The 22,653-nt window shown below is 44.5% G+C and overlaps 1 protein-coding gene across 5 annotated transcripts in view; it reads right to left on the bottom strand.

The window, feature by feature from the left end:
- The window catches only part of TEX2 (testis expressed 2), a 126,561-nt gene that overhangs the window by 8,101 nt on the left and 95,807 nt on the right, over window positions 1–22,653 (bottom strand). For 3 of the 5 annotated variants that reach the window (XM_064270908.1, XM_064270909.1, XM_064270911.1), the window contains 5 exons: window positions 19,821–19,920; window positions 8,782–8,914; window positions 3,390–3,551; window positions 2,544–2,669; window positions 918–1,127 (listed from right to left, as the gene is read on the bottom strand). In XM_064270908.1, coding sequence (XP_064126978.1) covers window positions 918–1,127; window positions 2,544–2,669; window positions 3,390–3,551; window positions 8,782–8,914; window positions 19,821–19,920 — 731 coding nt within the window. Of the gene's footprint in view, window positions 1–917; window positions 1,128–2,543; window positions 2,670–3,389; window positions 3,552–8,781; window positions 8,915–19,820; window positions 19,921–22,653 lie in introns of those variants that run through there. The other 2 variants (XM_064270912.1, XM_064270913.1) reach the window with 2 other exon arrangements.

Here is a 22,653-nt window from a genome sequence, read left to right as displayed (position 1 = left end):
GATTCGCAACCCTGGCTTACTTCCCCCACCCTTGACTCCTGGAGGATGGATCAGGCATATCTGATTTTTTTTTTTTAATAATTTTTATTGTGCTTTAAGTGAAAGTTTACAAATCAAGTCAGTCTGCCACATGTAAGCTTACATACACCTTACTACATACTCCCATCCACTCTCCCCCTAATGAGTCAGCCCGCTCTCTCCTTCCAGTCTCTCCTTTCGTGACCCTTTTGTCAGTTTCTAACCCTCTCTACCCTCCCATCTCCCCTCCAGACAGGAGATGCCAATACAGTCTCAAGTGTCCACCTGGTATAAGTAGCTCACTCTTCATCAGCATCTTTCTCCAGCCCATTGTCCAGTCCCTTAGGCATATCTGATTTTTAACAAGTCTCAGGTGATTCTGAGAACCACCACTTCACCAGATGACGGCTCCTTGGCTGGACTTCCTACCATAATAACCGAGTAGATGTGCTCCTGCCTCCTCAATATCCAGGTCTTACTCAGGAAGTCTTCCCTAAGCCTGGATGGGTGATCAACACCTGTAAAGAGGGGTTGCTGTGAGGACTGACCAGGTGATGCAGGCCAGGCAGAGAATAACGGTTCTACCAACAGCAGCTGTTACTACTGGTGGAAGAGTTGGCTTTAGAGAGGAGGAAGACCAAGAATAGAAAGAGCTTATTCCACAAACTTTATGTACTGACCTAAATTTTTCCTAACAAAATGAATCTTTAAATGTGAATTAGCCATTGATGGAAGGAAGTAGAGCCAGATTTATAACTAACATTTAAGGTTCCATGAAAAATGTTTGGAAGTGCCCAGGAAAAGGTACTTTTCATAATCTCAAGGTTAAGCAGGCTGGGACTTTTACAATCACCCAACGAGGGGAATCACTTCCTGTCCCTGAGGGCCCCTCTACATACCAGATCCGGTCAGTCGGGGGTGGTGGAATGTTGACCGCCAAGGTTCCTCTACATTCTTGCACTTCAACAGTTAGCAGCAGAGGTGTGTTAGAAACTTCTTCAATCTTCTTTTTGATGAACTCTGTCTCTGTTGCTTTTTGGAAATATTTTGACTTGGTAATTTTATCTACAAATCTCATAATCTTACTTGTTCGATGACCTCCAACATACCTTCAAATCAGGAACAAAAGGGTCATTAGTATAAACTTTGCTCCTTCTCAAGTAAAAACCTTGTGGCTTTTCATTCACGTTACTCTAGACCACAGTTTGTCAAGTGCAGCACTAATGACATCTTGGTAATTCTTTGTTGTTGGGGCTGTCCTGTGCACTGCAGGATATTTAGCATCCCCCAGTTAGGACAATCAAAAATGTCTTCAGACATTGTGGAATGCCCCCAGTTAAGGATCACTGCCCTGGAAAAGGTGTAAATGTCAGACAGTTGCGTCTTTACAATGGAGAGTTAGACAAAGTCCTCAGACTGCCAAGAGAGAAGGCTTCTCACCCATCTCCCTTTACATCACTCAAATACTGAATATACACCCACCGTCCTATTAGAGAAATACCTCACCGTCACTAGCCAGCAAACACTAAATCATGCTGCTACTAACAGGTACACAAAACAGTAATTAACAGACCGCCTTTTAGTTGATGCCATACCAACTATGAGTGGTAACTACTTTTCAAAAGACTTAGGAACTTTTAAAGAAAAATGTCACATCAAGCTGATGTGCTACCACTCATTAACTTTTTGTATCAGACCATAAAACTGCTCTAAGAAGAGAAGATATTTGCTTTTTAGAATCCTCAACAGTTCCAGAGTCTCAGGAATGGTATGTCGGTGGTGAAAAGTAATCATTCTTAAGAAGGTGAAGCAGGTAAATTTTAAATAACACACACAAACTTTAGCACGAAATCCTCAAACATCTGCATTCTCTTTTCCTCTTCTGTAAGATTTCCAAAGTGAACAGGCTGATGTTTTCCTATAAAAGCTTCTTTATAATCATAGTTTCTTCGACTCACTTCAAACATTTAAAAATTCTTACAGGGAGGCTATTTAAGTACTTTGGTCATTCTACAGTCTAAGACATAGGCAAAGGGGGCCCCCGAAATGAAGTTCATGACCCAAAATATCAGCCAAGTCATCTACGTTTTCAGAATTCACAAAAGAAATCATCTGAATGCCTCAGGTTTGTAGGAACTAGCAGCTCAACAAAAGCCAATGCCACCCACCTAAAGGGAGCAATGCTCCCGGTCGACCACCAGGGGGAGCTGTTGGGTAAGCTGCTCCTGTGAAGACCCGGATGTGCTCGTAATAAACGTGCCCTGCCTCTTCTCGATTATTTACTCAAAGGGCAGGAGAAAGCCACTTTGGTTCAGACCTTCTTCAGTAAGGAAAGCTATACAGGTGTTTTTGCTTTTTGCTTTGCAGACTATAATTTAATAAGCTGCCAACAGTAGATATTAGTACAAAACACATGCACTCAGTGTGAAGGAGGAAGGACAATCCTAGAGGAAGGAAGAAAGAAGTCTCACTTCCAACTTGCTGCCCTGGCCTCCTGGGGGCCCCAGACGCTCTGACCCACTCACCCTTCACTTCCCGGGAGGAGCTGTTTGTCTCCCGCACTGGGCTCTGGGGCGTCGTCTTCATCGGAGGAGCCAGCACTGGAAGATTCCTCATCGCTGTCGGCCAGACAGTACGCCCTGGGTCTGCAACTGAACAGGGAGAGAATCACCACCGCGCCTGCTGTCACTCCAAGCTCTGCTTGGAAGGGAGGGACACACGCACGCACACACGTGCACTCAACCGCAGTGGGGTCAAGATATAACTGCGGTAACACATTTTATCATTCTCTCCAACCTATCTACAAGGGAAGAGGCCCAATCCAAGAGTCCTTGGATCGGCATGGTTACTCGGGAGACTCTTCAGTGCCAAGTCCCTCAACACGACCACAGGGGACTTGGGCCCAGAAGATTTTGCTTTCAGCATGCATCAGAGGGACAGGTGGTGGTAGCGTGATACAGTCCACACAAAATGCAGTGATTTCATCAACAGTGCAGGGGTGGGGGTGAGGGTGGATGGGAAGAACGGATGGCTGCAAGGGTGAGGTGATAACTTATGTTGGAGTCATGTCTGCTTCTCGGCAGATGAAAGGGATTTTCAGGCAAGTCCTTGACTCTGGCTGAGTTCAACAACCATGATGCCTTCCTGGCTTATTTACCACAAAGTTAGTTTTGACCCAAGACTCCTTCCTAGCGAAAGTTCATACCTTACACCACACCTGAGGGTCATAGAAAAAGCCACCAACCACAAGGTACAAGTCTCAAAGGACCCTAGGAAGCAACTGACACAGGAACCTAGGAACCTTCTGGAGAAGCAGAAATTTAAAGAGCATCTTTTTACTAAAGTAATAACAAACAAACAAAAAAACACACCTCATCATTGATCCTTCTAGGTTGGACACTTGGCCTGCATTGGCATGGAGCTTGCTGGTCACCAGCAAAGGTGAGTGCTCAGGGTGCCCCTCCGAGAGGCACTGGGGGCTTCTTGGCCGAGCTTTGGTCACACTGGCAGAGCCCGTCTCTGAGGCCCAGAGCCTTAATTGGGATGAAATGAATGAGGGACAGAGTAGTTCCTGAACACTGTTAAGCAACCACTCGTTGCTAAGCAGAGGCTAGGCCTTCTATTTCTGACAAGGACAAATTACTCAGACAGGTGACGGCCATGGAGCTCAAGTCCTAGCTCCCTGCAGCTGTGATCCTTTGGTTTTCTCTGATGCCGTCCTTGGGCCACCCGAAGCCCACTGGGCAGTCATCGCCTGGCCAACAGGGGCTGAGTGTACCTAAGGGCAGAGTGCCTACACCAGCATGGACCGTAAGGCCGGGAGAGGCTCCAGCAGGGTGCACTGGGGGCAGGACCAAAGCCTCCGCCCCTGAAACAGGAGGCCGGCTGTAAGAGGACCTCACAAGTGTCCTGCCCAGGGGACATGCAGATCCTGCTCCATCCTGGCTCTGAAACACCAGAGCCAACTGCTTCAGCAAACAGGCTTGAGTAGAACATTAAAGGGGAACTGCCTCAGCAGGAACAAAAGCCTCTTGTCCCTCACCCTGCCCACCTTGCCCAGGAACAACACCTAATTGACTCTTCATTCCTTCTTTCAGAGCCTGGCTAGTCCAGGAAATGCTTGCATTCATTCCTCATCATGAAGCCATTTCAGAGCTTTCAGTGGTTAGGCAACCTCACAGAGAGATCTTTTTTATTAAAGTGTATGTACAAACCAAAAACCCAATTACCGTGGTGTCTATTCTGACTCATGGCAACCTCACATGTGCAGAGTAGAACTACTCCATAGGGTTTCCATGGCAGATCGCCAGGTCTTTCTTCCAGGGTGCCTCTGGGTGGGTTCAAACTGCCAACCTTTCAGTTAATAGTCAAGCGCTTAACCAACTGCACCACCCAAGGGCTCTAAAATGTACGTGATAAAAACATAATTCCTAAAAAGCCTAAACTGGGCCTTAGGGATCAAGAAAAACAGAGACTTAAATTCCTAAAGACTACACGACCATCTCAGAAACATATCTTTACTTCTCCTCTGGCCTAGGATGCCGGGGATGGAATCTATGTCCTGCACAGCACAGGTCGCCTGCTCCTCACCCACAAAGCACAAAAGGCTGCTGGGAAGACATGGGGCCACGGTGAAATCTGCTGAGCCACCAGCTCCCTCGTGTGCCTACTGGCATTTGTCACACCGGGCAGCTTTGGGGCCCTGGGCAAGAGCCATCAAAGGCTGTGCACTGCAGTGAGTGCTCAGTTTCCTGAATTAATCCTACACAGTACAGACAGCAAGACAACTTCTGTGGCTTAAAGTTAATAATTTAGATCATACTATACCAGCTAAAGCAGATCAGATGACATGAAATTCTGATTTTGTCTGAATGGTATCTCTGCTCTCTGTACGGGGAGCTGTTACTATGTGACACCCAACACTTCTTAGATGTATAGGTAAATATGAGGCTGATGTTCAGCTTTATAATCAAGGACACTCATTTTATAATCTCAACCTTGTGATTTCGGCAGGAACTTCAGAGAAAGAGACACTGCCCATCTTTATACAAGATGTGATATAATGTAATGAGCCTAATATTTTTAAACACGCCTCAGTTCCAGATGAGCGTGATATCCTTTCAAAGAGCCACCTTGGGCGGCTTTATTCTAGTTATGCTGCCTCTGCTAAAAACCTTTCTGGAGATGTGTCTGACATGTAAGAAAGAGTGAATTATTTTATCACTGACACTCTGTCTAGGACCAAACATTTTATTTCTTGGTCTCATAATCACTATCATCTCTGACTGTCTTCTAGCAATTTCTGAAAGATCCAATCCATCTACAAAGCAGGATGATTTGTGGTCACTCAGGATAGTAAAAAAAAACAAAAACAGTCACAGACTCTGGAGGCAATTCTAAAAATAAGCTTCAAAAGCGCTTAAGGGAAAGATGCATAACTAGGTTAAACAGCCCTGTGAGAGGTGTTTGCCTTGAGGGGACCACACTCATGTGAATATATTCATTTTCTTTAAGAAAAATGCATCCCACACACCTGTCACAGACAAACATGTGCATGCACCTATGGGACCAGACTGAGTCACGGTGTCACCTGCAAACCCAGAACTTCAGGCCCTGGGAAGGTGGTGGATTCGGGCATACTATGGACTAGTGACCCAATATGCAGGTCAGAGGGGCCACCACGTGGGGATCTGCACACCGGGCCCAGGCTGCAGTGGGAGCTGCTGTGGCAGAACGTGAACAGGGCAAATGCCTACGCACAGGAAACACTCCGCTCTACTATTCAGTTAAAGAGCACCCAACTCAGAGAATGTTCCCTTTACTGGCTTGTTTTGGTCCTTTTCATGTAAATTCCTATAGTTAAAACTGCTCAGCTCACAATGCTGAATTCCATTTTGAGTACCTTACTGCCTAAGAGTTACGTTAATTACAATATGTAACGAGAAAACCATTTGGGAAATAAAGGGACTAAAAGAAAAATGCCTGCAAATATGAAGTGTACACACATTTCAAAGGGAAAGGACGTCACTGGAACACAGTAACAGAGATTTAAATTTCTCACTCTGACCCTCAGGGTAACAGCGTGAACAAACTTCCCACCCATAGGTAGGACTTCTCACAGGTTGAGCAGCATCTCCTCAGAGACTCCCTGAGAGCACAATTGTTAGCACACTTGAAAGAGACTGAAGAAAACAGTGAGACAGAGCCGAAGGGTTCCACCAGAGCAGGAAACGGCAACCCTTGCTGGCTGGGGAGACAGGCCCTGCACAGGCAGCCACAGGGAAGAAGGAAGTGCTGGGGGCCAACTAACTCAGACATTCTGCTCTTAGGCGAGGGAGGTTTAACATTAAGGAAAACGTCAGTGCCAAAAGTCACATGCTTCATAGGGCTGCTGTGTATACTGACTTCTTTGTCTCCCTCTGGTATTCGGCCTCAGGGTGATTCCATATGCTCATGAGTGAGGAAGTGAAGAAGTGGATTCTAGAATCATCTCTAGGGTTAGGTTCTTAACCACGGATGGGCCTGAGAGGCTCTCGATGCTCCTAGAAACTGTGGACCAAATGGTGTATTTGGAGCATTTTCTGGGAGGAAGATCCAGAGCGCTCAGATTCCCAAAGGGCTCCCTTAGACCAAAAAAAAAAAAAAAAAAAGCCTAAGGATCCATTTTTCCAAGGCTTTATGTCCCAAATGAAGTGTTTCGGATTATATTCTTCCTTGCTTTTAAAATTAAAGGACAGCCAATTAGACACATTGATATTTAGTTTAACACTCTCACAGGAAGAAGCAAAACATTTTATATCAGACTTCTAGGAGGAAAAATGGTACTTCAGAAATATATTAAAGATAAAATTTAATACTATCGTCTTCCTAAAGCAGAGGCTTTCTTTTCAGAGAAATCTGAAAAAGGCATTATCTCTGCTCCCCGGAAGAGGCAAGGCAAGAACCTGCCCTTCACACTCAGTCTAGAAAAGTACTGCGCGCTCAGAAATATGTCCATCCTCTGATCAGTTTATGAACATAAAATTGTGCCAAGGGAGTCCACAAGTAACAGCCCATGTGGAACGCCTAAGGGGCAAAGATCTCAAGGAGCTGCCTGGGCTGAGGTTCCAGCACTTGTGTCAACAGGACTGGGTCCAGAAAGAGCTCCTCACACAAATGCTCTGACTGAAGCTTATTCTGTCAGGCTCCAATTTAGTTAGGCCTCACTGTCGAGAGATTTCGTGACTGCTTCTGTCTACAGTGCTTCCTTTTCTAGGTAGCCAGCTCTACCACTTTGACTTCATGAGGTTGTACTGATGACACTCAGCTGTGCGTGGGGGTGGGGTGAAGTGGGGTGGGGACATCTAGGGACAAAAAGTTGAGTCTGACTAGAAATTCGAGATCAGGGCCCCAGCCATTCCAACTGGGGGCATGTGGTAAGACTTTCCTTGCCAGGAAAGCGTCTGAAATATTCCCTGTCTCAGGCCCTCAGACTGTACCATTATATCCAGGAAGACGATGAAAGGACAAGTGTCTCGGTGGCTTCACGTGGTACCACCAAGACTCAGCACTCACAGGGTATGAAATGCTACACGCAGAGTTGATAAATACCACTCACCAGAAAATACAAATCCACAGATTGCCGAGTCCAAACACATTTTAACAAATAGCAGAAAAACGAAAGGAAAACAGCACAGATAAAGGTTAGATAGCATATGGCAGGTGAAAGTCTCCAATTATTAAAAGAGGGGCATTTCATTAAGCAACCCTGATAAATCAGAATAATCCAAGTAAAAGAACATTCAACTGTAGGGCCCAACTCCCCCAGTACGCTTTACCACAGCACGAATAAAAACATTAGGTCAGGGTCATAACGAAGCAAAAACCTGAGTCTGTGTCTTATATTTAGACCCTGACAAGGTGGCTCCTGGCAGCGTTTTCCTGTCATCATACTGTTAATTTCATGTGAAAGAAGAAAGATGTGGGAAGCAGACTCCAATCAGCATTTTTAATTTGGTAAAAACAATAATACTCATTTAACTTTGTAGTCAAAAGGACTCATTTTTGAGGTACGTGGGAATGTAAAAATGCTATCTTCTCCATGCTAGGCATTAAGGGTAAAAAATTATGCTCCATCAACTATCCCACAAATTTGAAATTTTTACGAAATCAGACAAACTGTGTAGCAGATCACCATCTACAAAGAGAGGAATTTGCTAAGCAAATCGATACTATGTGATTTAGGGAAAATGCTTCTTAAGCCACTTTAGGAGTACCGGCTTGGCTACAAAATTGATCATCTAATTATAAATATTTCTGACTTTATGATTAAAGCTGACAGATGCCCTAGGGACCTGAGCCTGGTGCACACAATACTGTCTGCGGCTGAAAGTTGAAGAAGAACTTTCTTAATGATGATTCTATTCAGGGAGCATCATTGCTCAAACAAGCCTGCATTGCCTTTCTGAGTTAGAGGTGCTCTCTGGGTAATCGATACTGTAGATACCACTGCTAGCACCAAGATTCAGAGGCGCTGCCACAGTTGAGCAGAGGTGAGGACTCATGGTCTACCTGACGTTGCTCTGAGTGAAGGGGGCTGGATGTCTGCTGGAGATGAAACTAGGAAACCATTCCCCAAAGTACTCTGGGGTCCGGAAGCACTTAACACAGAAGCTCACTCAAAATCCAGGTACACTACGCTTCCAACCCGCTGCTCTAAGGTGGGAGGTGGAGGCTGGTTCCCCAGGGTTGAGTTTCAGTTAGGAAATTCATATAGCCCCTTACCCTTCTTTGCCAATTTCTCCAACCTTCAGGGCTTCAACAAGAGGCTCTTTACCTAGTTTGGTCAAATTCATTTTGGTCTCGAGAGTCATCAGAAAGGACCCATTGTAGGACATTTCCAAATCAATCCAGAGTCCTGGAGAAATGGTGAAAAAACAAAAGGTTTTTTTTCCCCCCTCAAAGAAACACACGGCTATCAATAACAATATGCAAATCTATATTTTAAAGTGTCTAAGTTGGCATCACACTGAAAGTCTACATTTTGCTTGAACTTCCAATACACACAAGAAGAAACTGTGAAAGCTTCTGGAAATGGGTGCTAGGGATGCCAGCATTTCAGTATCCATTAGCATGGTCACAGCGAATTCCCAACATGTTAGGGCTGGAAGACCCCCATCTTCTGGTTTCTTCTCCTCACACTATGTAAGAAAACACACAACTCCCAGCAGAAGGAAATGGCTTGATCCAGAGTACAGCCAGGATGAGATCTCCTGATGCTCTCCCAGTTACGAGGCAGAAGAGTGCAGAGACTTCACTGCAAGCTGGGTCCTTCTTTAGGGACACAGGTGAGAACCATGGTCTTTCTTAAACTAAAACCATCAAGATGGAGGGGGCACAGAAAATAGTTCAGATTTAGCTTGGCACAATAGCGACAGTGACAAAAACTTTTAGAAACCCCTTTCTTCCTGGAAATTACCAATACAAACAAAAGAATTAACTTATTATTCCTAGGATTACCCAGATAAAGTTGGGTAACCCCTTTGTACCTTAATTTAAAACCCTATTCCCTAGAGAAGATACTAATGTCAATGAGATCATATCAAAGAGACTTTAGCTTTGAGAATTTCACAGGGACAGCCACCATCAGAAGTGGTCACTGACTAGTAGCTTAAAATGCAAACAGGGACCGACTCAGGACCCTCTTCTACTCAGAGCTCCTCCGATTCAGCCAATGAGACAAGCTATTCTGTGATTTTTCAGACTCAGAACCCCATAATATCTCATGGACTATCAATCAAACAGGATCTTTCAAATGGATGGGTAAATGTTAATAAACTTTTATAGACCCTCATAAAACAAATGACAACATCTAAAAGGATGCAGAAAATTAATCTAAAACCACTGTTACACCGAGCAGCATTTTCAAACAATCACAGTAAATAATCCATCCCCCATTTGGCCACCACCTCAGATAAAAAGCTTTCTAACCTCAAGCTGTGCTAATGGTGTAATTCCTCACTAAAGTCAGAATAACGTCCATTTTGTTGTCAACAAATTTTTTATCCCAATTGAAGGTAATATTTTTCATGAGTGACCTGTTTTAATCAAGTGATATGCAGAGGACTGTGATTGTCTCATAAAGTGGCTTTATTTCTTGATTACATTAAGCAATTAAAAAAAAATTAGTTTGCTCTTCAAAGGTACTATTACTGGAAATAAAGGGCACATTTGCTTTAATAAAGACATTTAGTCATTAACTGCTTCTAGTAGGAAGGGGAGTGAGGCAAAAGGCTAGACTTTAAACTCAATATAAAAAGAACATCAATAAAGAAGGCATTTATTCTTGTATAATATCTCCAGGTTTATTTGAGAAGCAATAGATTCAAAATTACCTGGCTGCTGTATGGATTCAGACAATCATCTCTTTTGAAAATCCTAGTCAGTTTTCCAATAAATATTAATAGTATGTATTACCTTTGAGGAGCCCTGGTGGCACAGTAGTTAAGTGCTACGGCTGTTAACCAAAAGGTCAGCAGTTTAAATCCACCTTGAACGCCCGATGGGGCAGTTCTACTGTCCTATAGGGTCCCTATGTGTCAGAACCGACTCGACGACAATGGGTTTAGTACCTTTGAAGGTTGTCCTATTAAAGGCACCAGAATTTTGCTTCTTATAAAACAGAAAAGGAGCCCTGGTGGTGCAGTGGTTGAGTGCTTGAATGCTAACCAAAAGGTTGGCAGTTCAAACCCATCATCTGCTCCACAGGAGGAAGATGTGGCAGTCTGCTTTCATAAAGATTTACAGCCTTAGAAACCCTATGGGGCAGTTCAACTCTGTCCTATGGGTCATTATGAGTCAGAATTGACTCGACGGCAGTGAGTCTAAAAAATTAAAATAGAAGGTTTTGTTTATTTTATCATTGAGGGGATTTGAATGTGGGCTGAGTGCCGGTCAAGTAAACATTCCACCTGATCACGTATGGTCCAGAAGCTGAGGCAGTGCAGGCCACGGAGAGCATGGAGCCTAGCCAAATGGGCAGGGCTTGAGTCTCTCTGAAGTTTCTTAACCTCCACGCTTGGTTTCCTCCTCTGCACAATGAAGACAACACTGCTTCTTCAGGGGACTGCCATATACAAGCTGGCACCTGGCACATCACGAGCAGGTCTCTTTCCACTCTCTGCTATTTGCCAGCCCCACTTCCTAGTCCAGCTTGCTGCTATTGCTATGGCAGATGGAAGACAGTCCAGAAAAGACCATGGGGCCAAGAGGAGAGAGGCTGCATTGAGAGGTCTGGGAGGGGAAGAGGCCTGGACATCCGATTGGACCTCCTAATGGGGATGGGGTCTGGTTCGTATACCACTGTACCATATTTTTACACAATTCTATGTTTGCCAACTGCACCCCCTGCAAAGAGGTATTTTCGCAAGTGCGCCATGCTAATTTTTTTACAGGTAATTTTTTATTTGCATAAAAATATGGTATATATCCAACAAGGTCCACCCACACAGGGCCTTGCTCACCTATGGTAGTCAATGAACATATGAAGCAGCCAAGGATGGCTTGAGAACTTTTGAAAACAGATATAAAATACAAATAAATATTCCAACTAATTACTCTAATATGACATTCTTGCATTCAGATGAGGACAAGGAGACTATTTCAGCCTTAGGTGCAAAGAAAAACTTGCTTCTGTGATAATGATTCAGCAGGTGAAATGCATCCTGAAAATCTGAGAGCAGGCACAACTTGGAGCTGAGACCAGCTGGTTATGTAACAGTGAGTCACAATCTGAGTGGCTGAGAGATGAAATTAACAGTTGCTGGAAAGGTTGTCTTCCTATTGGGGATAAATGTAGCAACACTGAGAAGATGGGGACATACACTGCTCCATGAGTGGTGCCTTAACTCTAGCATCGCTGAATGCTACTATTCTAGATAATGCAGTAACAGAGCTTTTTTTTTTTTTCTTCTCTTGACAAATATTAAGGTTTTATTGTCAAGCATTTCATGTAAAATGCTGCTTTCTGTAACCATCTGCTCTTGGTAGCGCTCAAGGACAAACACCAGAAGTCAAGCAGCAGGACAATTTTTAATGCTTTTAAATGAGTAAGGTAGTCAGCCCTGAGAGGTTCTCCGGAAAGGAGGGCTGGGGACACGAATACAAGGTGACCCCATGTTGAGAGGACATCCAGTGGTGAAGGGTGGTGCCTGAGTATCAACCAGCCCCATAAAACCAGCACTTCACTCGGCAATCCTGAAAACACAGCTGACAATGAAAATATGAGCCTCTTCAGTCAGTCTTCAAGTGAGGACCTGTATGGCATTCAGGTGGCTGTTTTACCACTCTTCAGTCTCAGGAGGGAAGTATGCGTTATGACCACCACTCAGAGGGATACTGCAGCACAAGTCACATCTCACGCCACCTCAACATGTTTACTGAATTCCTAATGCAAGACATCAGAGCTAAAGACACCGAGATGCCCCTGCTCTCCGGGGGCTTATGCTTGAAGAGGAATGAAGATGGCTAATGCTGGTGCCGGTCAGACCGTGATGCTGCCAGAGGACAAACCTGCCTTGGTGCATGTCCCCAGAAACAGGAAGTCGTCACAACTAGAACAGAGGTTCTTCTGCCTTCTCCCTGGTGTTCTATTTAACAGATGCCACACCTTAGTAACAGTGCTACCGTGGTCATATAAACCTAGTCATTTCACTTAGCAGTTCATGGTTTTATTACTATGAAAATAACTAAAAGGCATCAGTCTCATTGGAATAGGCTTCACAGGGCACCTTCAGCTCAGGAGTGAGGAGAACCTAAAGCCAGGGCTTCCAACCAGTTCATTTTGCTTTGAACCCCTGCTGAGAATCCGCATTTCCACTTCAAATACATTGAATCATAATCTGCATTTTAACAAGATCCCCAGGTGATTCTTAAGTATATTTTAGAACCACTGTTCTACTAGTGGAAACCCTGGTGGTGTAGTGGTTAAGTGCTATAGCTGCTAACCAAAAGGCTGGCAGTTTGAATCCACCAGGCGCTCCTTGGAAACTCTATGGGGCAGTTCTACTCTGTCCTATAAGGTTGCTATGAGTTGGAATTGACTCGATAGCAACGGGTTTTTTTTTTTTTTTTTTGGTTCTACTAGTGGTTTTCAGAATTGGTCACTAAGCATCTGTACTGGCATGGCCTGGGAACTGATTAGGAATGCAAATTCCCAGCAGGGTTTCCAACCAGGCAGAACCAGTTTGAAGCTCTGCCTAAAGCTTGCTCACCTGAGCTTGGTTGCTCCTTACCTGAGCCTCCATTCTTCTCCACCTGTAACTACGAGTGGCTGATTTACACTCTGAAAGTCACTCTTTGGCATCTGAAGAACAAAATTACAGGCAGTCCCCAGATTACGAACGAGGTCCTTCCTAACTGTGTCTTTAAGTCGAATTTGTGGGTAATTTGGAGCAGGTGCATATGGTTCTTCTTTAGCCTTACTTTAGTGCAAGAAAAGGCTTGAAGCTTTTAATGATTTGTGAAGATGACTATGATGAATTTGTTGTTGAGTAGGGGTTGGTTCAATCATTTCAAAGTAAGGGGAAATTTACACAACATTAAAGTGTTAGTCTGAGCTGTCCATAAGTCGGACGTTCGTAACCCAGGACTGCCTGTACTTCAAAAGGAATATCTGATAATATATTACCAAGAACAGATGTTTGAGTGATTCAGCTCATAAAAGACAAAGGCATCACTGCTTGTTTTGTTCCTGGCAAATAGATTGGTGCCATATTGCTCATTCAGATACCACAGAAAATTATTGTTTGGATGTATCTTTTAGGACAGACGTCATTTTTAGCTTTGTCTCCCTGTAACTGCTCTTTGAAACAGAGCTCCGCCTCCTCAAGGTTGACACTGTCACAAATCAGAGTTCCCTCTTCCTGACCAGCGCCCAAGCTCCACAGGAGGTAGTTTTTCTTTTTGCAACATGATCTGGCTGGAGAATGAGTGTGCCATTCCTGTCAGCACTGAGCTCTATACTTGGCCCTGCCTCAGCTCTCAGGCCTGGGTAGGCCACAATCACCACAGCTGCTGTTCTAACAGATGCTCCTGAAGAGGGTGGAACAGAGCAATAGGAAGGTCACAGATAGACTCTGGTTCCAGTTTTCTGCAACATTCAGTCAGCAAAGTAACTTCAACCCCAGAACTGGCTAGAGGGGGCAGGTACTACAGATTGACCCCAAACACAGGTACAGGGAGTGGACACCCACACAGTCATGACTAAAGGCATCTCTGGACAGACAAGCCTTCATTTCCTGTGGGAATGAGGTCATTTTCCCCCAGAATCTGGGACCTGCAGTTGAAACTTGGGTTGGCATATGGGTATCTCAAGATAAGACAAAACCAATACAGTGCCCTGTCCATGAAGGATGCTCAATGACCAGCTGCAGACTCGAATACATGCGACAAACATCCTGAAGACTAAATGGATTGATCTGAACCCGAGGGGTTGTGGTCTACATCCTTGGTTCATTTGACCCTGCTGACACACACCTATAGCACTGCTCTGTGTGCCCTGGTCCCAGGCATTGAAGATGCAAACTTGTACCCCTCTCCCCAGCCCCTTTAGGGCGCTTTTACAGCAGCATCAAACACTCCCTGATGGCTTACTATGTGCACTATGTGCCACGTGGTGCTGAGACTTTACATCTAACATTTCAGCTCCACCACAATCAGATGAGCAGACACTGCTGCCATCACCACTTCATGGATGAGGAAGCGGGTGTGGAGAGGTTAGTAACTTCCTGAGCTCCCACTGCTGGCTGGTGAAGAAGCAGGGCTCACAAGCCTCTGGCACTGACCTAGAAGCCGTGGAACAGGATGAAAAGGGAGGCCTTCCAGCTTTGGCTTACTCATCTAAAACATGGCAGGGTCTGGCCAGGTGATCCTGATTGCCTTTCAGGTCTAAATAGTCAATCTGCCTGGTTCCTTAAGGGTTTAATTAAGACCTATACATTCTAAGGAAACCCTGTTGGGGTAGTGGCTAAGTGCTACAGCTGCTAACCACGAGGTTGGCAGTTCAAATCTGCCAGGTGCTCCTTGGAAACTCTGTGGGGCAGTTCTACCCCGTCCTATAGGGTCGCTATGAGTCGGAATTGACTCGACGGCAGTGGGTTTGGTTTTGGTTTTTTTTATACGTTCTAAATTAATTTTCATCTACAGGAAAAAGCATACCAAAAAGGTTGCCCTGGCCATCTCTGAATGGTAGAATGATGGGTAACATTATCCTTTTTGCCTTTTCTAAATATTCCAGTTTTCTGTATAGTAAGTATTTGTTGAGTGAATGAATGAAGATTATCCTAACAGAATTAATAAAACAGCTGGAAAGAGCCTGGCTGAGAGGGATGGCCTGGTGGCTCCAATACAGGCCCTGGAGATACGGACCCGGGACAGGTACGAGGGGGGTGGAAGGAGGCAGACCGAGTCAGGGAGGGGAACAGGTGCAGGCTCCTGGGCCCCATTATAAAGCCAAAGGAAAGAAAGAAGACCCCGAAACCCCATATATACCTCAGGGACAGAGGTGTGTGGAGAGGGGAGGGGTAGAGCTAAGGCAGGAGGTGCACAGTCAGTTCCCAGGCAGGAGAGATCTCCATCTTTCCAGCCATCTGCCACTGGTGGGGAGTGAAGATGCCCTGGGAACAGGAAAAGTGGGCATTTAACCTTATTCACTCACTACACTAGAACTCAGGCCAACAGCTCCACTGAACATGGAGGCCATGAGTTGAGAACTGCATTTGTCTTTCCATTGCTCCCACTAGGATCTGCCAGCTTTGAGCTGTCGGACGGATCAACAGGCACCACAGCTACCACATTCTAAGCTCCCCAACAGCAGCAGCAATAATGATGGTAAAAACAATAGCTAGCACTTATACAGACCTTGCCTTGCACCAGATACTGTTCTCAGTGCCTTCTGTGGATTAATTCATTTAATCCTCACAATTCTTATGAAGTAGGTGCTGTTAGTATGCCCGCTAGAGAGCTGAAGAAACCGAGGGCAGGAAGGTTAAGGCACTTGCCCAGGGCCATGGACCTGTGAACCCTGCAGTCATTCTGGGGCTGGTGCTCAGAGCCACAGCTATACACTGCCTCAAGAACAGCACCCCCTTCTCACTCTAGGATGGAGGAATCCAACCAGCTCTGGCCCAAAAACTCCTGCTGGGCACAAATTAGGAAACATTTAAAAGGGGGTGGGGAGGATGATTCCTCGGGAGCGTCTCTCCTTGTGTGGTAGTTGTTGTTAGGTGCTGTGGAGTCGGTTCCGACTGATAGCGACCCTATGCACAACAGAATGGAACACTGCCTAGTCCTACACCATGCTCACAGTGGTTGTCATGCTTGAGCCCATTGTTGCAGCCACTGTGTCAATCCACCTCGTTGAGGGTCGTCTTCTTTTTCGCTGACCCTCTACCAAGTATGATGTCCTTCTTCAGGGACTGATCCCTCCTGACATGTCCAAAGTATGTAAGACACAATCTTGCCATCCTTGCTTCTACGAAGCATTCTGGTTGTACTTCTTCCAAGACAGATTTGTTCGCCCTTTTGGCAATCCATGGTATATTCGATATTCTTTGCCAACGCTACAATTGAAAGGTGTCAGTTCTTCTTTGATCTTCCTTATTCATTGTCCAGCTTTCGCAAGCACAGAGCTGCTAAAGCCTTCTTCACCCCAGGGGATCATGTCCCTGGAGGGTAAACTCCACTTTTAAGAGTTGGTTTCAGCAAGTCACCCCAGATTCTACATTCCCTAAAAGGAAAGGTTTCGCTTAGAGCAACAGAATTCGAACCGCACATTTCCTCCTCCATGTTCATGTCTGTTTTACCATTACACGCATCCTTTGCAGACTTGGAAAAAACCTAATTTGATCCAACTTTTAAAAACCCACAGGCTTTATGTCATTATCTTTCCTTTCTTTGGTAACATTTTTTCCCTTGTTACATAAGCAGGTAGATCTCTAAAACTTGCCCTGAAATGAGCTAAGTCAGCCTCAAACGGATTACAAACTGGCAAAGCTTTGATCTGTACAGTGAACTGTCTTCCCATAGCTCCTGTTCTACAGGAACAGGAAAGAAACTTGAGACTTAGGAGTTTGGTGGTTTACTCAAAGCCTGATCGAGGCTGCCCTGTGAGGTGTGAGGCTGCAGGGACACTTCTTAGATGCTGCCAAGTCCAGCTGTGGTCCTTCGCCCGCCCGTTTGGAAATTTCTACTAATTCAACAAAAGAGAGTCCTGAGATAAAAGACTGTTAACGCATTAGAAAACAGAGCATTGACATGCAGTATTTACTTTCTTTAGGTCCCAGTTCTCAGGAGGGTTAGGTCGGCTGATTATTTATCAGCTTGTCACAGGACAATCCTTCAACAGGGAGTCACCCCTTTTTCCACTGGTGGGGTGAAGACCCATTTTTATTTTTTTTTTACAGTTGACACACAAAAAAATTCATCTTTTAAAAATTTTTCCATTCCAAAAGAATTCTAGCTAAACTATTTGCAAAGAGTCTAAATCTTTTCCAGTTTTACTCTCCATTAACCAGAAATTAACCAAACCCAGGAGCACTCCATTCCATGGTGGAGACACAGTGAGGGGGCTACAGGTGACCTCAGCAAGCAGGTAGTACTAGGTGATTTCTGGATTTGCAAATAATACTCTGGACTGGCTTTCTCTGAAATCGATGCGAAGCTAAAAACAGACATATGGTCTCCCAGTCAGCTGAAAGATATCCCTAGAGAGATTTGACAGAGCTGCTCACTGTTGCACTAGAAAATCTCTTTGTGTTTTCATCAAATGTACACAACAGAAGAAAAATGATTTCACTAAACGTGACCCATGAGCCATCTGATATAGTGAGACAAAAGTAGCTTCTGTGGTCTACATGTTTTACAAAAACAATTATTCTCTCCCCTACCTCGTTCATGAGCCTGAAGGGGTAAGAGGCTCACACGGAAAGGGCGGCTCCAGTGATGAAGTCGATGTTTCCATGGCAGTGAGGCTGTTTCCTGCCCTGTCATAAGCTATTTCCCCCCAACCACCTCCCCCCGCCTGGCTTGCTCCTCTTTTCACCAAACTCTTGTGTACTGAACTTTCCTTGTCAAGGTCCTTTTAAAACCACGTGTCCAATGGATATTGATGATGGCTGTACATGATTAATGTAATTACAGTTGCTAAATTGTACACGTTAAAAAATCTTAAATTGGCAAGTATGTTTATATATTTATCTTTACAACAATAAAAAAAAACTGTGATAAAAGAAAAAACCCTTGTGTCATAAAATACACATAAATCTTTACACTGTAATTTTACTTAAACTCTCTCTACATTCTAATCAACTTTTTTTCCTCGGCTCACAAGAGTAAGGCACAAATACTGTGTCAGTAGTATGTTTTAAAAATCAAATCTGTGAACTTTCCTCAGAAGAGAACTTTTCTCTCAAAATATTACCTTAGAATACATGTTTTCATTTTTCAAACACTTATCGAGCACCTACTAGGAGTAACAAGGGACACAAAGATGTGAAACACGATGGTCAAAGAATTTGCAACCTAAAAGCGGGGTCGAGGTAAAGAAAGATGTGAATCCATACGATGAGAGGTGGCTTCTGGTGATGGGCCGGGGCAGAGGACCACACGAGGGGTCAACGGGGCTGAAATCCAGACCACTCCCTCCACCATGGCAAGGGCTGAGGCTACCAGGGTAGGCCTCGAAACCAAAACCTGTTGCCATCGAGTTGATTCTGACTCATAGTGATCCTACGCAACAAAGCAGAACTACCCCACAGGGTTTCCAAGGTTGTAATCTTTATGGAAGCAGACTGCCATGGAGTGACTGGTGGGTTCAAACCACCAACCTTTTGGTTAGCAGTAGTTACACTCTACCACCAGGGCTCCTTCCAGGGTAGGTACTGTTTCTGAAGGCAAGGGGGCACAAAAACTCAGGTCCCATTAGCTGGCATGTGGGCATCTTTGGGCTGGGGGAGGCCCTGTAAGGATCCAAGAAACTAGGATTAGAAGGGTAAGCCCTGCTCTATTTCCCATCAGTTTAAGGCCATGACTGTTAAGAAGAAAAGACACTTTTAAACCTTGAACTGAAACTAGCCCCTGAGGTCATTTTTCAGCTAAACAACAGATTGGCTCACAAAATAAAGGATATCACCAGTGAGTACTGTGCTGCTTTGAGAAACCATCCACATGAGACTAAATGGTTAACAACTACTTTAAAACAAAGATGAAAAGGTAAGGGAGCAGGGAAATTAGATTAATGGAAACAAAACAACCAGAACGGAAGTACTGAGAATGTTCACACATTGTGAAGAACGTAACCAATGCCACTGAGCAATCTGTGTAGAAACTGTTGAATGGAAACCTAAATTGCTGTGTAAACCTTCAATGAAAACACAATAAAATATTTATTCAAAAAAAGAAGAAGAAAAGGTAGTCGACACAAAACACCAAAAACCCAACGCTGTCGAGTCAATTCTGACTCATAGCAACCCTATAGGACAGAGGAGAACTGCTCAACAGGACTTCTGAATCAGTAATCTTTATGGAGGCAGGCTGTCACATCTTTCTCCCAAGAAGCGGCTGGTGGGTTCAAACCACTGACCTTTGGGTTACCAGCTACGCATTTCACCACTGCGAGACCTGGGCTCCTTTAACCTGAAATAGATGGTTAAAAATAGTCCCCAACCCCCTCCAAACACAAAGCCTTGGTACTGAATCCATAGTGATGCAAACATCTTAACATTCATATACATGGTCAGTTCCTCTCAGAGTCAGTTAAGAGTTACCTTGGTGATCAACATAAGGCTTGAAGGCCTGAAGGATTTTTGGCACAGCCACCCCCATGTCAAGTTCCGTCAGAGTCAGCTCATTCATAAAGTAGGGGAGCTGGAGAAAAGAAGTAAACAGTGGATGAGAAACGTTATCAACCTTGTAAAACTGCCAAGACAAGTCAGAATTCAACATACTCTTAGAGGGAATGGTGGCCAGGGTTTGGGGCATACATCATTTAATTAACCAAAATAGACTGAGCGCTCTACCATGTACTAGGCATCGTACTGAAGACAGCACCGTGAACAATGGGCAAGTTCCTTGCTCTCATGGGGTTAATATAGGAGAGGTGGGAACTGATAAATAAGTAGACGGATAAATAATATAGTTTCAGAGAGTGATTACTGCTACAAGAAAACAAAGCAGGTAACAGGACAGAGAGCCTGGCACGTGGCTGGGACTGGCTATTTTAGCTAAGGAGGTCTAGGAAGGCTTCTCTGAGGAGTGGCTTTTGACAAGATATATGACTCTGCAAAAGGAATCAGCCATGCTGGTTAGATGAATAATGCCCGGGGTTGGCCAAAATATGGGAAAATGAGCCTCTCTTAGACCATTAGTGGGGAGGAAGCTATTACGATAACATTTCTGACCGGCAAATTTAGAACATGTATTACATCTTTTAAAAATCACATCCCTTTGACCTCGAGCTGGACACCTCCTGTTGTTCTTCTGGATCTGCACTCCACCCTCTACCTGGTGACACTGGCCTATGTCAACCACTCTGGCTTCTAGTTGGGCATGGCCAATGGGATACACCAATGGGCAGGGTTGGTGGGAGGCATGTGGCTAAGAGTGTTGTAGGCATTTGTCTCCTCCCCAGATTCCTCTACTGTAAGGTCACAGGTGCTATCAGTTGGGCAGCCCTCTCCACAGGGCTACCTTTTCAGAGTTCCAGGGACTGCTCCTTGCCTTTGGTCCTTCGGGGAGCAGTAACAGCTCCCCACTGCTGCTAGCCCTCGCTCTATCCCTTTTAGTCTCTCTACATCTGCCCACAGTTTTATAAATCTTCCCTCAGGCTACTCCATCTGTCTCCTGCTGGGACTCTGGACTAATACAAACCCCCAAGCCTATCAGGGGGGATTTATTCTAAAGGAAATGGCATAAGAGCACTGGTATCATGTTTACAAAGTCCTACTTCACCTCAAGATTACAGAATGAATTCATCTATTTTTTTTTATCCCCTAGTAGATTTGTATATGTGTATTTTTGTTTGTTTAAATCTTTAATTCATTCAGAATTTTAGTGTAAGATGTAAAGTAGGGATTCAATTTTATTTTATTTTTCCAAATGGCTAATCAGCTGTCCCAAGCTGTTATTGAGTAACCAGCCCTTTCCTTATTAATCTGTAGTGCCATCTTTAAATACAAGATTCCCACTATACTGGAGTCTGTACTGAGCACTGTTTTCTGCCAGTCTCAAACTGCTTTTATTACTGTAGTTTTGTATTTTTTAATCTGGCAAGTCCCTCTTCTTTTGTTTTCCCCTAGAGTTTTCAAAGTTATTCTCACAAATATTTTAAGTATTTTTCCAGTTAAACATTAGAATGATTTTGTAAAAATTTAGAATTAAGAGTTTTTAAAAAATCAAATATTTGTTCAGTATTTCCCATAAAACAAGGCAGCACTTAGCCAGGCATGGATTTAACACTTAAGTTGCTGGACTACTTCAGCCATCTCTCTGCAGAAAAACAAACTTTCAGGATTCACCAGTCAGAGAACTTCGTCCCTGATTTTGTTGGAGGGATAAGGGTAGGGTGAAGAGATTACTTTAAAGAGATCATGATGTCTGTGGTGGACAAAACGTGAGTAGAGGCAGTGTTCAAACGTGCATTTTTGAATTGGCGGTGGTTGTATTTGGAAAACATTTTTCTAAAGAATCAATGTTATAAGTGGTGCTTGGCCTCTCAATCAGCCTAAAAACACTCCGTGGCCAAAAATGTAGCCAAAATCCGTAACTGGCCACAGCCCTTTATCCCCATTATTGCCACTCTAATACCTAGTGTTTCAGGAACATGCTGGGTTAGAGACTCCGAGGGCTGGCCAGGGAATGTCACCACTTCCAACAGTGTTTCTATGGGAACACAAGTCCCACACTAAGCCACATGAGTGAATCAGAGACAGCAGGAATGTAACTGTCCCTCCTCTATCCCTGTTCAGGACCCCCCTTCCCCATCTTGCGCCCTGTAGTCTGTGCAAGGGCAAAGGAAGGACCTGAGACAGGACCTAAGACAAAGAAGGGGGGGGGTGAAAGAAACTGAGAAAGACAGGATGGGGGTGGGCCCTAATTACAGTATGTAGAATGGGGAAGGGAGAGCAGCTGAGCCTGGTTTGCTACTTACTCACCTGTCTGCCCAACCACAAGACGCGAGACCATTTCTAAACTCTACCCGCAACACACACACACACACACCCCTCCTTGTTCAGATTTCTGCCTGGGTTCAAACTCTTGGTACCAGACTCTAGAGGAATGTTCTTCCTACCCAGCTGGGGAAAGCAGGGAAAGATCACTTCTCTTCTTGTTCTTTTCAACCAGAATGCCTCTCCTCCTACCCAAAGGGTACCTCAATGAGACAGGAACCCAGTGGCACATTCTTCATCCTCCTGAGTAAACTCAACTGGGGACTAGAGATACAGGTGTATGGGACATTCTCAGGTTGATGGGTGATAAGTCAGAGCTGCTTCCAGTAAGAGCAGCAGATACTGACATAGGCACAACAGGCCCATAACCACCAAAGGCCCCAAGGTGGTGTTCTATCAGCTGGCTGAGGCCAAGAGTATATCTGCTGTTGGG

The sequence above is a fragment of the Loxodonta africana genome, chromosome 18 (genome assembly GCF_030014295.1).
Source record: "Loxodonta africana isolate mLoxAfr1 chromosome 18, mLoxAfr1.hap2, whole genome shotgun sequence".
In the NCBI taxonomy this organism is placed as follows: Eukaryota; Metazoa; Chordata; class Mammalia; order Proboscidea; family Elephantidae; genus Loxodonta; species Loxodonta africana.
The sequence above is the reverse complement of the archived record's forward strand: the minus strand, read 5'-3'. Positions and strand labels throughout refer to the sequence as shown.